Raw genomic sequence first — 17897 nt, 5'->3', positions numbered from 1 at the left:
GTTAGTTTTTAGCTTATAAGGACCTCGTTGACCCGCAGATTTTGACTTCGAGGTCTGCAATTTACCAATTTAAAATATAACACAAAAGGTATAGACTTTTAGTGAAACATTTAAAAAGATTTCTATTTTCAATCGTTTTTTTATTACGCTTCAACAAATCTTTTTTTCAGGGGTCGCACAGGAAACCAGTCGACGACCCTGGTCCAGTACAACAAGAACTAACAAAATTTAGAGAAGGTTTCGATAGAGAAACCGAACCAACTTAAATAATTAACTATTTTGTAATATGCTGCTCAAGTATAGAAGTCTACCATAAATCATAAAAAACAAAACAACATATAAAATAAATATAACATTTAACTTTTATTTTCATAACCATAAAAGATCATTCGATATAAGATATAACTTTATTAAAAGCTAGCAAAGTAAATTGGATAACGAAGCTATTTTTCAAATTACATTTTATTTAGTAGTTGAAATTGTAAACTTCATTGAAAAATTTAAAGTTAAACTAAGCAGGATTGATTATACATAAATTGTTTATGTTTAAAGCTAATTATTTGTCCACACAGTTATAAAGTTAAAATTTCAACATTAAAAAAAAACAGCAAAAACTATATCAAAATTGAGTTGTAAGGTTCAAAATACCTTTTAATCTAGACTAAAACTTTTATTAAAAAAAAATTAAATGTTAATTATACATAGCAACAAAAATATATTCATTTTATAATAACTGTGATCAAACTAGTAATGACTTTTAAAAAATAATAAACTAAACAAAGTAAGAATTGAAGTTTAATCAGAAACATAACAAAAGTTATAAAACAAAACTACCTTGCAGTTATTATAATTTATGTGGTAGAAAATTTATTTTGTATATTTTGTATTATCATAAATATTAACAAAGGTTTGAGAAAGTTTAAATAGTTTTTGTGCTTTTAGGAAGTTTTCCCATTATTCAATCCTAGCACAACATTTTCGTATTTAATATATTACAATAGGTATGTCGATAAGCTACGCCCTCGCAAAGGTACGCAATAAATTTCAAAACTTGTGGAGTCATAAATCTTTTTAAAAGAAATTTATAGTAACTTAGTAATCAAAAAAACTAAACGTTTCAAAAAATTTCCAAACAAGTTTCTATTTTGACCATTTTAAAAAAGTTGAGATGTTTTGCGCTATCAGCAATAAATAATGTCCTGGACAAGATTTTAGAGGTATCCGTGGAGTGGGACTCGATTACCGTGAGGTTTTAGGGCACCAGATCTTAAGAAAAAATATTTTGGGCTCTTTTTTTGTCGTTCAATAAATTATGATAATTAACTTAACCACACAACCATCAACAACAGCATTCGAGACAACCGACGACTGGTTCCGCCTATTTTAAGAATCATTAGCGACCGTTTGTGGGTAAATTCAGAAAAAGTACTTCAATTATTAGACTTAACCCACAAACGGTAATTTCAGTGCATATGCACTTAAGCCTGCTAGGTTAGATCTCATTTGATGTTTCTTGCGACTATACCTGCCTGATGAGTCTTAATAAGGACGAAGCCAGTCGTAGGTTAAACCATACAGTATACTACTATTTTTTACATAAGTGTATTATTTACAGAGTGTAGTAAATAAATCATGTACTTTTGCTTGTGTTTAAAAAGCTTACCTAATCGATGTCCCTCCCTACTTAAATAAAAAAGTTATGTAAAGTTAGAAGTTTTTAAATTGTTTTACAGTTATAGCTCTGTTTTTATTTTTTCTAATTTAATTACGTATTTAAACAAAATTATACATCTAATTTTATTTTAAACTAAAATAAATCAGCATGTTGTCTTGTTGTGTTCTAATTTCAACTGTTCAGTACAAGCGCTCAAAATGTCTTATAGACTAAATTAATTGAAGATTCAAAAGTTTTTAACAACTCACAATTTACAGGATATTTCTTAAAGATTATATTACAAAAAAAAAATTACATTGTTTTTTATTAATATTTAAACATTAGCCTTGTTTAATCATAAAAAATAAAGACACTAGTTTTCAATTTTGATAAACTTTCAGTTTTTTGGACCTGATTGTTATCTATTATGAATATAAAAACAAATTTGAAAAGGTTGGGTAAAATGCAGATATTACCAAAAATACTATTGCTGTATATTTAAATCATCTAAAATGGAAATGTTAAACAATTATACCACTGAGTTACAAATTATTTTTAGCTGTATTTTAGAGTGAATAAGTCATAAAATTTACATTTTTTTCAACCAGGTTCAATTATTTTTGAAAATTACTCAAATGATGAATATTTATATTCTTGTATATGTGATGGCCATGGGTGTCGAACTCCCAATGTTCAACTCAGAGAGTTTCCAAAGCTGTTAGGCATGAGACCACCACATATAACATCTTTATATATTTTACCTTAACATTTTATGAGTCTACGTCAGGGTTTCCCAAACTTTTTTTTTAAATGGCCCTCTTTAAAAACATCAAAAAGCTATGGCCCTCTTCAACAAAACTACTCAAAAAACTGCCATTAAAATCACCTAATACCTTTTTGTTTTTGCTCCTCATCAACAATGTCAGAAAATTCAGTTTAACATCTAATAACAAAACTGCAAAGGCATTTACATTTTTCTCAAATAGTTTATATTTTGCATATGGCTTAAGTTTGTTTTGTCATTTATATATTTTGTGCTTTTTGTAGTGTTCTATGTATAGTATGACTGAAGTAGCATTATACTCTTCTCTGTATACTGTTTTTTCATTTGTTATTTTTGTGGCTTGATTGTGAAGGGGTCCCAATGATAGCATGAAAATTTCAGAGTAAAATATTAAAATATAAAAACTATTGATAAGCCAATAAATAAAAAAAGACATACAATCTATAAAAAAACAGAGTTCAGGGTTGCCACAAAACCAGAAATCCTAGAATTTGACATAAAACCTAGAAAAGCCTGGAATTTAGGCTAAAAAATCTGGAAAAGCATGTAATTTATGAAATTTTGAAAAATGTTGAGAAAATTCTCAAATTTTGAACCTGAAATGCTAAACACTTTTAACATGTTATAAGATAAAATTTTGATTTGACACAAAAAGTCGATCATATAGACAACATTTTTTTGTCATCATCTAATTTTTTTTGATATAATGTATAAACACATTTAAGGTAGCTTCACAGTATATTTTCAAAGTTGTTTAACTGATTACCTTAAACTTAATTTTAAACCAATAAAAGACCCAAAAACGTGTACTTTTAAACTCCAGGAGAAAATATTCAATACCTGGAAAAAATTTACCAAAATACAGTGGCAACACTCCTAAAGTTTTAGAAAAACCTAGGATTTGAAAATTTAGGCAAAAATCTTTACCTTGAAAAACCTGAATTTGAGAAGTTTTGAAAAAACCACTAAAAATACTAATGTTTTTAACTATTATTACACGTAAAGTAATGAAATTTAGATTACATCCAAAAAAATATCATATTTATTATAGACACATTTTAAGTAACTTTACAGTATCTTTTTTATGTTGTTTTTCTTTTGAAAACAGTTTTGTTAAATTAACAGTTTGGTACAAAAGTCCTATATTTTAAAAACCTGGAAGAATTTTAAAAAACAGGGAAGAAATTTACAAAAAACTTTTTGCAACGCTGAAATGACTATAGCCAATTATTTGAAACCATGTGTTAGTTGCTTGTTTTACTTGGAGTCTGTTAAATAATCTTTTCTGTTCTGAGTTTGACTTTAAGAAAAAGCCAACGAGAAGAGTTTATAGATAACCTTTTCACATGAAAAATTAACTTTACTGTTTTTGACTGTCATGACTTTTAGGCTGTGCCAACGTTTACATTAAGTTAAAAGTTGAAATCCAATGAAGTTTTTTCTGAAATTACGATCTTAAATATTTTAAAGATTTAGAAACATTATACCAAGTTCAGGGTACTGCATGTACATTGTCATGAAAGACAAAGTTTCCTTTTACTAGTAAGTAATTGCTTGTTCAACACAAGAACCAGCAACTAAAAGCCAGTTTGAAGTTGTGGACTTGACACCAGTTGGAATTTTAACTACTTTGATTTTAAAGTAGTGTTTGTTAAATGTATTTTTTAAGCAAAGTTTTTATATCAATTGTTTGCAATGACTAAGTCTGTTATCCAACTTTCTGTGAAAGTTATTTTTTGAGTTTCAGGTAGAAATAAATCAAATCTTAGTTTTAAGTCAAAAAAGGATCTAGTGCATCTTAATAGTTATTGTTTGAACAATATATTTATATATAACTTAGCAAGATATAAACAACTTTAAACTTGAAATTTAGCATATTGCAGACAATATTTATAACTGTTCAAAATATAAATTTAAGTGTTTGTTAACAAAACATCCTAGCAAAACAAGTTCACTGGAATATATGTTAATAAGAAATTATACAGTATCTTCTTTTATTACACTTACATATGCTTCTGTGTGTTAAACGAGTCAAAACACTTTAACTAAGCTCTGTAAAAAGATAAATACTGTAAGGAAAGAATAGAAGCTAAAGTAGGTATATACATGTGTCCATTAAAATTAAAAATAATTGCTATAAGTTTTTATAGGTTAATAATAGATATAATACTTAATATTAAATCCGACTGTTATTTTAAAACTTGTGAAAACCTTAACCAATTATTTTTATTTTTAATGGACACATGTAATTACTTTAGCTTCTGTTCTTTCCTTACAGTATTTATTATTTTACAGAGCTCAGTTGAAGTGTATTGACTTGTTTAACACACAAAACCATATGTCAGTGTAATAAAAGAAGGATACTGTATAGTTTGACAATATATATACATTCTTTAACTTATTGCACATAAAATAGTGTTTCATATTTATTTACAATTAATTTACAAATGTTACTGTGAAATATATTTATAACTTTTTCAGTATTGTAATTTAAAATTTAATAAATTGTATGTTTAAGTTGATAATAATCTTAAGATTTCAATGTGCATTTAAAAAGTTTTACATACATAATAGTTCGAATCTATTAATTCAAGTAATTTTGTAATAACTTATACCATAAGGTCTCAGTTTTTAAAAATTTATAACCTTTTACCACTAAAATTTTTTTCGTTTCCAAAACAGCTTTTTTCACTACTAAGTTATTTATCTGTTTTTCAGTTGGTATACAGTCAGCTAGGTGTTTAATGCATATCTTTGTAGCTTGCATATCGGTTCAAAATAATTTTATTTAATTAACTTTAACCTAAGATAAAACTACTTTTGTTATAGTTTCTGAAAGCATTTTATGTCAGTTAACATAATTTAAACACAATGTTTATATAAACAAACATTAAATAAATTACAGTATTTCAATTACAAGTAGATTATTTTTAAATAAATTAAAATTAGTTTAGATTTTAATTGTGTTAATAAAATTATATGTACTTAAACTTGATAAGTTTGTTTTAAAAGGTGTATAAGTTAGACTTAAAAAAAAATTAAAACTCAGTTAAAATATAAACAGTTAAGACTATAGAAGCTTCAAGACATTTTTTTTAAGAAACAGAATTTGACTTGTGTAGGAGAGCTTTAAGTATTAAAGATTGGGCAACTTTTACATGACTTAAAAGTCAAATCTAAAATTCAAGCATACTCAATTTTTTTTAAGTTTTGAAGAAAAAATATATGCATTAATTTCAAATTTTATATTTGAAGTTAAAAAGTTTACTTATGTTAGTGATAAGTTTTCAATACAGACAATTCTGCAATAAGGTATCAAAATTATTGTTTAAGAATCAAAACTTCTGTAAAACTGATCAACTTCCAAAACAGACTTTATTTTAATTGAAATTAACCCACCAATGCAATGAGTTTCTTCATGAAAAGCAGGCAGAACAAGACATTCAAACCTCACAAGTCACTACCTGAAGGCAGCCATCAGATGCAGTTGTTGCAGCACGCATCTGCTACGCTTGGTAGCGGAAATTTGAGGCTGGCGGTGCAGCTTCCAGAAGGTGAAAATTTTATACTGAAAGCCATTTGCAACTGTAGTTGTAACTATAAGCATTGAAATTATATTTAGTTATATCAAAATATATACATATATATAAGTTTACAACCATAGTAAATTTTAATAATAAGAAATTAACTTTGAATTACATAGACACCAGTTGTTCTTATAGTTTAAAGTAAAATAAAAATATAAAGTTAAACTTGTTGTGGGGAATTGAAAGGTGAATTCAAATTATCATTTACAGTTTTAGTTTATGTCTAAAGAATAAATCTATAGAATATATACTACAATTGTTGTTACACATAGAATAAAAGTAACCTAACTTTGTTATGATTCTACTGAAGGTGAGGATTTGATTAAAATTACAATTTAGAATTAAACAATAAGTTTTAAGAATAATCTAACAAATGCTCTTACACTCATATTCAAATAAAATATCTTAATTTTGATATAATTTCAGGTGAGGACCTGAATGAGTGGGTGGCAGTGAACACTGTTGACTTCTTCAATCAGATCAACATGCTGTATGGAACCATTGTTGAGTCATGCACACCACAATCCTGCAAGGTTTGAGTTGTATAGAGTATAAAATATTTTTTACCAACTATTTATTAGCATCCGTATGGGGCAATCATATAGTCTTGCACCCTACAATCTTTCAAGATTATATAAAAAAATTGGGATTGGATGAGGTTTATACAGGCATGCCATAAAACCTGGAATCCTAGGAAAACCTATAATTTGAAAATTTAGGCAAAAAAAAATTGAAATTTCAAATAATTTTTACATTTTAAGTAGTAAAATTTTGAATTGAAACGAAAAATCAATCATATAGATAATTTTTTTTCTTAATCAACACAACTACAACTTTTTTATATTAAAGAATAAATTTTAAGTAGCTTCATAGTATCTTATCATTGTTGTTATACTATTTAACACATTTTTTTACCTTAAACTTAACTTTAAAATAATTCTAAACTTGAAAGTGTTTGCTTTTAAAAACCTGTAAGAAATTTTTCAAAAACCAGTGGCCACCCTGTTTATAGTAGTATTAGATATAATTTTTATAATTCTTAAATTTATTTCAATTTTGCACAATTTGATTAGTTTTTAAGGTTGCTTAAAATAAACTTTAATTCGTAATTGTTGACATGCAGTTCAAATTTTTTTTTTAAATTACATATAATTTAGAAAGATATTGAGTGAAATTTTAATTTTAATATTAATATTATTTAATATTAAGTATTTAAATCTTTTAAATTATCAAAAACATAAGCCTACTATATTTTTTTTTTCACCTCATAATTAACAATCAATGTTTTTCAATAAAAAATTTTCACTGCAACTCATTAGAAAGTTACTGCAAACATTTGAATTAAAACAATAGTTATTGTAACTAAAAGCAATAAACTTAAGAAAACTACTTCGTGATAATTAGATTGCTGTAAAAAACAATCAACAAAAATAAGTTATTAAATTTTTCTAAATTAATGTAAAATAATAGTTAATGCAAAACAAACATTTCAAATTACTAAACAAAATGTTTAGAACAAACAAAGACACCTTTAAGTAAATAAAATGACCAAATAAACTTCTAAATAAATTAAGGAAATATAACGTTAAAAGTAACCTAATATTTGTTATATTTTTTAATGGAGATTTTAATAAAAGTATTCAGCTAGACTAGGGGTGGGCAACGTAAATAATTGACGGGCCGGATCCAAAAAAAATTAGTCCTCAGCGGGCCGGAGCATTTCGAGTAAGTGATTTACTTGATTCAGTTGGATCCTTTTTTTAGATCCGGATCTTTATTCAAAAATTTTATCCGGATCCGGCTAAATACTAGTTTTAGACAAGGTTTCTTATACGAATAGAACTAATTTCAAAAGACTTGGATCCAGCTGGATGCTAACTGATCTGGTGTTTAAAAATTTAAATCAATTTATTAGTTACCAAGGTAATCAAGTATAAAATTTTAAGTTTTTTTTATAAAGTACTCATAATTCTATACTTATTACAACTCTGGACCGATTTAATACTAGTTGGTTTTATAGAAACCATAATTTACTTACTAAAAGTTACTCGAGCCTGAGATTTTAAACTAAAACATTGAAATTTTTAACAATTTGAAATTATCTAATCCTTGGCTCAAGGCTACATTATTAATATCATTCAGAAGTTCAATAACATTACAATATTAAACTAGTATCTTTTTTTTTTAATTTATGAAGATTCATTCAAAATTTTGTTAGATTGTAAACTGTTATTACAAACATACATAAATAAATTTCCTAATCAAATCATACTTAAAGTTAATGAGATATTGTTTTGAAATATTGTCATCAGTTGGTCATAATTAAACTTAACCATTTAATTGATCAAAATTTCTTAATTAAAATATCAAAAGCAGAAAAGTGTGCAAACTGTAGTCTCAACTTGGAATATTCTACTAAAATGTGAAGTTGAGAAGTTTTACTAAAAGTAGGTGTCAATGTTATTAAAAACAAATTTTCTTAACATTTATAAGAACAACTCACTACACATCTTGGAAATACATCATTTTTTACATGTAATTTTTATGAAAATTACTATTATAGGTAAGATCATCAAAGCTAGTTCAGCAAACAATTTTTTTTTGATAATTTGAGAAAGAGTTAATTCAACTGACTTTAAAAAGGACAAGGTACTATAACAAAGACTGTTTTTTTTACTCCAAAAATTAAAAGCCACTTTGAAAAATGTTTTTGGGTTAGAATCTTATAGTTTTTTTGTGAAAATAATTTAGAAAAGGTTTTGAAGAAATTTTGTAATATTAAGATTTGCTTGTAGGATTTCATATAAATTTTGAAAATGCCTAGCGGGCCGGATTATAGACTTGCGGGCCGGATAAATTTTGTCCGCGGGCCGGATTCCATTTAAATTTAAAAAAGGTTTGGGGGCCGGTCATTTTGACTCCGGGGGCCGGATCCGGCCCGCGGGCCGTACGTTGCCCATCCCTAAGCTAGACTGACTCTAATGCCTTCAATAATTCAAAAAAACTTGAACTATTATTAGATTTATTATAAAACGAGTATTAAATATTTAAAGTTACTAACGTTATAAATTAAATTGATATTAAATTATAATTATTAAAAAAAAAGTTACTATTTTAAAAATAAAATGAATAAAAATATTTTTTAATTATTACCACAAATATAAAATGAAACCAAAGTTATTTTCAAAAATTAATTGTAACAATTAAGAATAAAACATATTCATGAAATTGTGACATATCCAATAAATGTTTCTTGCATGATTAAAAATTTGTGGTACAAAACAAGAGAAAAATTTTGGCAAAAGTAGTCAGTTTTATTTTTTTATAAAAAAAGGAATGCTTACAATTAAAAAAATATCCAAACAAGAATTACCATAGTTCATGTAACAAAACTTAATTGAGAAAATTTTAAAGCATTTGATAAAACTGTGGAAGAAGATATATATATACTAATCAAGAAGTCTTTTTTGCCATTATAGTTTATTAATTTTCTTAATATTTAACTTTGATCCTCTGTGTTTAAGGGCATAGGGGGGTCCAACATTTTTTTTTTACTAAAAATAACATAAGATTTTATATGAAAGCATAAAGTACAAGCCAATTTTCATAGAATTAGAAAATCTTATTTAACTTTTAAAATATTGTAATTTTTATAAAAAGTTTCCAATACAAACGTATGAACCACACATTTTTTGGGGTCATTTTTCTTGGAAATTTAAAAAATCACTAAAAATTTATCTTCTTCTTTATTTTTGAGCTTGAGACCTCAAACTTTCAGGAAACGATCTTTTTATAGTTTATAAGACTTGAAATGTTGAAGTTTTAAAAATATTAAAAAATAAAAATATTAGATAAAATAAACAAAAAAAAAGGTGGTTTTTTTTTAACATAAATTTTATTTATCAAAATTAAAAAAAATCCTGCATTCAATCTTTTTAAAATTTAACAATACACTTTCTGTGAAAATTTGAAGAAGGTTGCTTAAAAAATGAAGGAGGAGATATATTTTTAGTGAAATGGTCTTTCTTTTGCGTTTTTAGTTTCGCCTTCCATTAGAAACCTATTGAGGTCACCTTTTTTGATCTCTCATATCTCATAAAATATTTTGAATTTTTCAAGCGGTTAAAATAGTCTGATAGCTCAGATAAAACTCTATAAAATAAGATCAACTAATAAAAATTAAGGTGGATCCCCCTATGCCCTTAAAGGTAACTTTAATTTATAAAAGAATAAAAAGCAAATTTATGCTAAAATCTACAAAAGAGAACCAAGTTGGGATAAGACGTTTTACTTACATTAAAAATTGTAAAACTAATCTAAATTACATTTAACTCTGTTTATTTAGTTAGAAGTAGCTAAAATAAGCATTTAATTTTATATTATATTAGATTTATTTTTGTACTTAAATATATGTCAGTTAACCCAAACTTACTTTAGTTATATTGATTTGGAGTTAGATTTTAGTATTTAGTTACTTATATATACTTTTAGTATGTGACGTCAAGTTTGTAATTTTATCTAAAAATTTAAATAATGAAGAATAACTGATAAAATTACTTAAAAAAGAAATGTAATTCAAAAAAAGCTTCAAAAAACATATTAAAATTATAGCTTTAACTAGTAAAAAATTGAAGAAGGTGATAGGTTTTTTATTAGAATGTATTATTTTATGCCTTTTTAGCTTGCGCCATTTATAAGGAACCTATTGAACTCACTTTGGTATCTTGTATCTCAAAAAAACTTAATTTTTGTTCTACAAAAACTCTTGCTTTAATTATTAGTAGAAAATATAACAAGTTACAGTGTCATTATATTATTATGTACTTCAACATTTATAAATGTAATATGTTATTAAGTAAGATTAGATTTTCAAGTTGTAAAATATACTACTTTAGGTTATTTAGGTGGTTACAAAAAGGTTCTACTGTCAGTTTGTAGATTAATAACTTAATTTTGTTAAGCCACAAACTTTTCTTTTTATTTTTTGCTCAAATTCTGATAGTTTTACTAAAATTAAAAAGTTATAGTTTTATGATATAACTAAACTATAATTTAATAGATATTTTATGTTAGATAAAACTCAGGGTTGCCGCAAGGTCAGGAAAGATCAGCAAAAATTGTTTTTTTCTAAACGTCAGGAAAAGTCAGGAAATTTGATATAAACATGCTCTTAATAGAAAAGTTTACTATCACTGTAAACTGCATTTTGCTAATGTTATTTTTTTCCTGGCTGTAATTGAATTTTTAGAAAAAATTAAAATCTTCTTATGTGTGTATTTACTATGTAGTAAAGATACAAGTATTTTGATTATAGAGCTGTTTATTGCATATACTTCGATCATACACATATGGTTCAAATGGTGCAATGGAAGTTATATGATTGAATCTAGCAAAAGATCTGTTGTTTAAACTTGTATTAAACTAAATTTGAAAACTCAGCATAACTTCATGCCTTTGTTTATGTATTTTTGAATAGGTTTAAACTAAGAAATTGATCATAAAATCAGTAAAATTCAAAAAGAAAAGGCAGGAAACTTTTTCAGCTCTGAAAACTTTTTTGTATTTTCAATATTTTATAAAAAAGAAGTTATTTATAATTTTAGTTTTTACACTAAGTAACCTTGACGTTTCATTGCTCAATAAGTATGAGTCATCACTTTTTGTAATGTTAAATAATAGTTGTTTATAAAATTCACTTTTGTTTCCTTACGTTTACAACTCTATATAAAGTGGTGTTTTTTTATATCTCATTTTTTAATCATATTTGTTTTAATATTTATATTGTAATATTTACAAACAAGTTTTAAATTTATTTGTTACACCTGTAGTTTTTTCAATATTTTGTAGCAAATATAAAAGAAAAAATATAGTTATTATTTAATCTAAAAAAAAAGCGAAACAGAATAATTTTTATATTTTTAATAGTTTGCAGTACTAAAAAGTTCTGGATAAAAAAAATTATGTACAGTTAATACATTTAGTAAAGGTTTTTAGTTAATGTGCTTTGATTGATTGGAATGATTGCTTTGATTTAAATCAAAGCTATATTTCTAATGTATTTAATATTGTAATAAAATATTGAATTTAAATGAAGCGTAAAATGATAAAATCATAAAACTATCCAATTTGTCATGTGGAAATCAACGAATCAAAAGTTAATAAACTTAACTGCTGACTAAATTGAAATTTGATGTCAATAATTTTCAATTGTTAGTAGTAAGAAGAAAAAGTTAATCATAAAAAAATTATATTTAATAAAATGATAACTATCTTTTAATTCAAACACAAATATATTTCAACAGTTTTCATCAGTGTGATACATTTTTAACAAAATAAAGAAAATTTAAACTTATAAACTACATTAGAATTTAGTTAATCAAGCAAAAAACAAAACAAAAAAGTAATTAAAATTCTTAACAAACATATAAAATAAAACATACGAGTAATTAATTAACTAAACAAGGATAATGAATAGTCAAAATCTTTCTGCTTACATAGCACTTTGTCATGATTAATTTATATTATTTAACTCAGGTGATGTCGGCGGGCCCGAAATACGAGTACTTCTGGGCGGACGGGGTGAAAATCAAGAAGCCGATCAAGTGCAGCGCCCCGCAGTACGTGGACTACCTGATGACGTGGGTGCAGGGTCAGCTTGACAACGAGAAGCTGTTCCCCAGCAACGTGGGAGTCCCCTTTCCCAAGAACTTCCTGCAAGTTGCCAAGACCATTTTGAAGAGGTTATAGTTGTGAAGTAATATTTTCAATACATTATTACTGCTTTATGTGTTATGTTATAGATAGATATAAGAAAAATCAATAAAAAAACAATTAATAAGAAATAGTTACCAAGACACCCAAGAGGTTGGGTATGAAAATTATCGTTATTTATTTAAGGTTGTATACGTAAGTGAGTTTTTACCTATTAGTTTTTAATTTACTTAAATCAACTGAAAGATGGGTGATTAAACTTACTATTTTTTTGTTGATAAATATAGCATAAGGCTTTAAGTTTGAAACAGTTTTAAAGTTGTATCTTTTAAAATTGTCTGTTTTTCTCGTAAAATGTAATCTATACAATACATTTATTGTAAAATACAAATATATACTAGCTGGATGAAACAAATAGTGCTCAAACACTAATTTGCAAAAACATCAACAATACTTTCAGTCATGTTTTTTAGTACGTTTATTAGTTTTGTCCTTGCTTATAAATACTTATTTCTAATTTCCAGTCTCTCTCTCTATATATATATATTTATATATATATGTATATAAGGTGTATTAGACTCTTGTTTATTTACTGCAAACAATATATTGAACCTGGAGATCTGCCATTAGGAAGTGAAACTTAAGTCGTACTAATAAACGTGACTAAAAGTTTTGTTGATAAAATATATAAAGTTTACATAACAACCATTTGCACAACCTAGAAACTTCATCTTTACATTGGGTCTATACAGAGTTAAAATAAATAAAACTAGTTTTTACTAGGTTGAGTGAGACTCTTATAATTACATTATTTTTGATTATATATCAGATTTTTAAAGTAAAATGTTTAAAAATTTTAAAGTAATAAGCATTTAAAACTTATCAATTATTATATTAAATGTTGTTGCTATACACCACCTTAATGATTATAAAAATTAGGTTTATACCTGCTTTTAAATTTGATTAACTTAGATTTTGGACAATAATATTAAAATAGACTTATGCAAATTATATATTTTATTCGCGACCGGTTACGGTGGTAAAAATTGCGACCTTTTCAAGCAAAAAAAAAAAAGAAACTGCATATAACAATGCTAATTTGCATAAATCTATTTAAATAAGCTTTTTACATCCCAGTAAATTGACCATTCTTTTTTAGTCAAGACAAATAATCATATAGGACAATAATATTATAAAATATAAGTTATCTGAAGTATACGTCCACCTGATAAGAATTTACAGTTAAGAATTATTGTTCACTTTTTTCATAGCATTCTTAAAAAACAGATTGATTTTTTTTTAATGTTCTTGAATAATTTATTTTCATATAAAATTTACTTCCTCCTTATTTTATTACTAATCTTCTTCAAGTTTATGAAAACTAAACATTAATAGTTAATTAACTTTTTTACGTTCACGAAACTTGTAATTTTAAGATAACTTGTTTTATTTTAAACAAAAATTTTTAAGCAGTTTTGGTACAAAGTTTCCTTAAAAAAAATTCAGTGTGTAAAAAATTTTAAAGTAAAAATGATTTTTTATAAATTGATGTATCTAGCCTAAAAAGGGAGTTTGGCTTTTTGTGAACTTATAAAGTTTATTATGGGAAAATTATCAATGAAAAAATTAAGGTCTTTTGAAAAAAATAATTTTTACTGATTTTACTGAAGTAATCATATTTCAAACTTATTATGTAAACTTTTCATATTCTGTAACAAATTAATTGTATTCTATAGTCAAAGATTAAAAAAATAGGAAATATCAAAAAAGATATTATAGTTAAATCATGTTTCATTTTTTGTAAATAAATAATTTCAAACACTATGGTCTTGAGTTTTTTTAACTGAGCATTTTTACAAAAGTAAAAGAAAAGTATTATATAGTTGAATATTACTAAAGCCAACTACATTCTGTAAAGAAAATGTACATGAAGTGAAGTATTGCTTCGACAAATCAGTTTTAAATTGGAAAATCTTATAATACAAAAAAAAAGTGTAAGATACTTACTATTAATTAAAGCAAATATATTATATTAATTTTTAAAAGTCTTTAAAAAAGATTAAAAAATCTTCTATTGATGTCATATTGTAATAATATATCAGAAGCTTTAGGTAAAAAGACATTTAAACATTTTTTGAACTTCAATTTTTTAAAAACTAGCTACTTTCATGAACTTAGTAAAAATATTAACACAGCTTGCAATATAATAAAAAATATGAAATAGTACTAAAATTTCTATGAAGTTGTGTAAACTATTAAAGTCATATTTGTTATCACTATTTCAATTTTAACTAAAAGAGGAAATAACAATTATTTTTAAAAACTTTTGAATAAAATAATCGAACTTTCCGTAAATTCCAAAAAATTTTTGGCTGTCTTGCTTTGAAAATTTTCTAATGTTTATTTAATTTTTAATTTGAAAATGGCATATTTAACAAATATCGCGCAAATGTTTGTGCGCCTGTATACATTTCCAAAAAGTTGTTAAACGAGTGTTACAGTTTCGTGAGGTTAACAAATTGTTTAAAAAAAGTTCATTTGGGTTCAAAACGTTTAAGTACAGTTTATTAATACTATTATACACATGGTTTGTTTGCTTTATAGACTGCATGATTTATTTATCTTTACATTCCGTATGTTCTAAATTATTGAGTTTTCTCAACTAATTTACTAAAGTTTATGTCTGCATGATGAGTCCTTGTGAAACCAGTTCGCATATGTAATATAGATGTCCATGCACGACTATTAACAAGGTGTTAACAGTCGTGCAGTCTAGTGCTAATTAAATTTTAAAGGAAACAATAATCTTTTTGTTTGTTTATATACTTGTATTGTAAATTTTATAGCACGTTTAGCTTGTTCGTTCTATTTAGTCTTTATAAATTTTATTTAATTCAATATGTAATATGTAAAATATAATGTAATTACAATATTCCAATTGTACGCGCATATAATCCACCAACATTTCGAGAATTTAATAAAGTAAATAGATAATTTTAATGTAATAGATATTTTATAAAATTAAAAAAAAACATTTAAAATATCCTTATTGTACAGCAATAGGCCCAAAAAACGTGTAGACTTAGTGCACCATATTTATTTATGAATAAATAGTTAAATGTTTTTTTTTCAGATTACTCTGTGTGTACGCTCACATCTTCCACCAGCATTTCGAACAATTGATAAATTGTATAAGTAAATATAAATAAATAAATAAATTATAATAATAAATAATAATAAATCTTAATTAAATAAATTAGTAAACAGGTTATTCCGTGTGTACAACGATTCTTATACTTGGTGCAACATATGTTCTTGTTTATGAATAAATATTTCTTTTAGATTATTAAAATATGTAAACTAAATAATACTTTATTATTTTATTTCAGATTATTCCGCGTATACGCGCACATATTCCACCAGCATTTCGAGCAATTAATAAATTGTATACATACTTACAAATAAATAAATTAATAAACAGATTATTCGTGTATTAAAAATATCATCATTAATTGAAATATTTTATTTCAGATTATTCCGCGTATACGCGCACATATTCCACCAGCATTTCGAGCAATTAATAAATTGTATACATACTTACAAATAAATAAATTAATAAACAGATTATTCGTGTATTAAAAATATCATCATTAATTGAAATATTTTATTTCAGATTATTCCGCGTGTACGCGCACATCTTCCACCAGCATTTCGAGCACGTGCTGTCATTGGACGAGGAAGCGCACCTGAACACCTCGTTCAAACACTTCGTCTACTTCATCACCGAGTTCGGTCTCATCGACAAGCGGGAACTCGCCCCCATGCAGCACCTCATCGATAAACTGTTGGCCAACGACAGGGCCAGGTATGGAAAGTAACGAGAAAAAAAATATAGTTTATTATTTCTTTTTAATGAATTTCTAGAAAGTAATAGGAAACTTGCTAGAAAGTTTACTAACAGTCGCATTCTTCACAGTATTGTGTATCATTTATTTGTAACTCTTCTCTAAATTTTGTTGGGATTTTCTGGTATCTAATTTGCTGTTGATTCTAAAATAGTTATAGGAAAAGTTCTTTGAGTTGTATCATATTGTCTTCCTTACAGTTTATCACATTAATGACATATTAATGATATATGGTTTATTCGTGAAGCACGGTTAATTTTTTTTTAGTTTTGGATGTTTTAGTTCAAAAGTACTTTTACACTTCTGATAACTTTGTTACCTAAAACACGAATTCTATTAGTTTTGTCTTTTAGATGTTATCTACCTATAGTAATCTGATAAAAGAGAGTACTTTAAAATCTTATTTTAATGAGTTAAGATTGGTATAGAAAACTTCATTTCTATAGACCTTTTTGAGTTTGTGACAAACTTTGCATTAAGAACAATGCTCTGGTTTATTTTACTATACGTTTAAGTACAGATAATAGCTGTTTTGATTAATAATTTTATATTTTTTACAAAAAAAATCTAATGAAGCAAGTCTTAAAATTACAGTAGCTATTTCTTTTATACCTTTTAAGATAAGCATAATTATACTAAAGTTTCATTCAAATTGTCTTACTACTTTAGTTTTTAAACTTATTTCAACCTTATTTTAAACTAAACACAATTATTAAAGTGTTGAATCCTGAAACAAAAAAGATACATTCTTGATTATTTTTATTGAAATTTTGTATGCTAAATTTTTCAAGTACCCTAATTTAAGTTAATATGGGTGTCAAAAGTTTCAAATCACTAATTTAATTTTAAAACTAAAAAAGTTAAACTACTTTAATTTGAGTAGGTATACTTTTAAGTATATATGACTCTTGATTAAGTAAAAAAATAATAATTGTGAAAAATTTAACATCTTCTCAGTTTTGGACCTTTAAAGTCTTTCTTATACCTTAATTATAACACTTGTTTCTATTCAATCCAAACTACTTTACCCAAATAAGTTTGCAATAGTTCACTACATTTTATATTAAATATATTTAAATTAAATATAATTAAAACGGCAATATTAATTTATTTCACACAAAGCCATCCAGGTATTTATTGAATATTTTTCTTTAGTAAAAAAACTTTTATTAAACAGTTCAGAAAAGTTGGCGTTCCAATTAAAACTTTTATTCTTATTTTTCCACTAAAGTTTTATTGAAAAACTGCACAAATCT

At 25.4% G+C, this 17897-nt stretch overlaps 1 protein-coding gene across 1 annotated transcript; it reads left to right on the top strand.

Annotated features, from left to right (window-relative positions):
• The first annotated feature begins 5844 nt into the window (after positions 1 to 5844).
• On the top strand, positions 5845 to 17340 carry LOC145839443 (MOB kinase activator 1B-like). Its single transcript, XM_082947011.1, has 4 exons — positions 5845 to 5992; positions 6452 to 6558; positions 12560 to 12765; positions 16410 to 17340. The coding sequence occupies exons 1-4, from the start codon at positions 5845 to 5847 to the stop codon at positions 16612 to 16614; spliced, it is 666 nt and encodes a 221-aa protein (XP_082803137.1). The 3' UTR covers positions 16615 to 17340.
• The last annotated feature ends 557 nt before the right edge of the window (positions 17341 to 17897 follow it).

This window comes from Thalia democratica, chromosome 6 (genome assembly GCF_965202585.1).
Source record: "Thalia democratica chromosome 6, ktThaDemo2.hap1.1, whole genome shotgun sequence".
Lineage (NCBI taxonomy): Eukaryota > Metazoa > Chordata > Thaliacea > Salpida > Salpidae > Thalia > Thalia democratica.
Note: the sequence above shows the minus strand (reverse complement) of the source record. Positions and strands in the feature narration are given on the sequence as shown.

Bases quoted from the DNA above. Each gene is read 5' to 3' on its own strand.
- LOC145839443 (XM_082947011.1), top strand. From the start codon at position 5,845: ATGAGTTTCTTCATGAAAAGCAGGCAGAACAAGACATTCAAACCTCAC. The intron at 5,993-6,451 runs GTGAAAATTTTA...ATATAATTTCAG, and splicing joins GGCGGTGCAGCTTCCAGAAG to GTGAGGACCTGAATGAGTGG. The intron at 6,559-12,559 runs GTTTGAGTTGTA...TATTTAACTCAG, and splicing joins GCACACCACAATCCTGCAAG to GTGATGTCGGCGGGCCCGAA.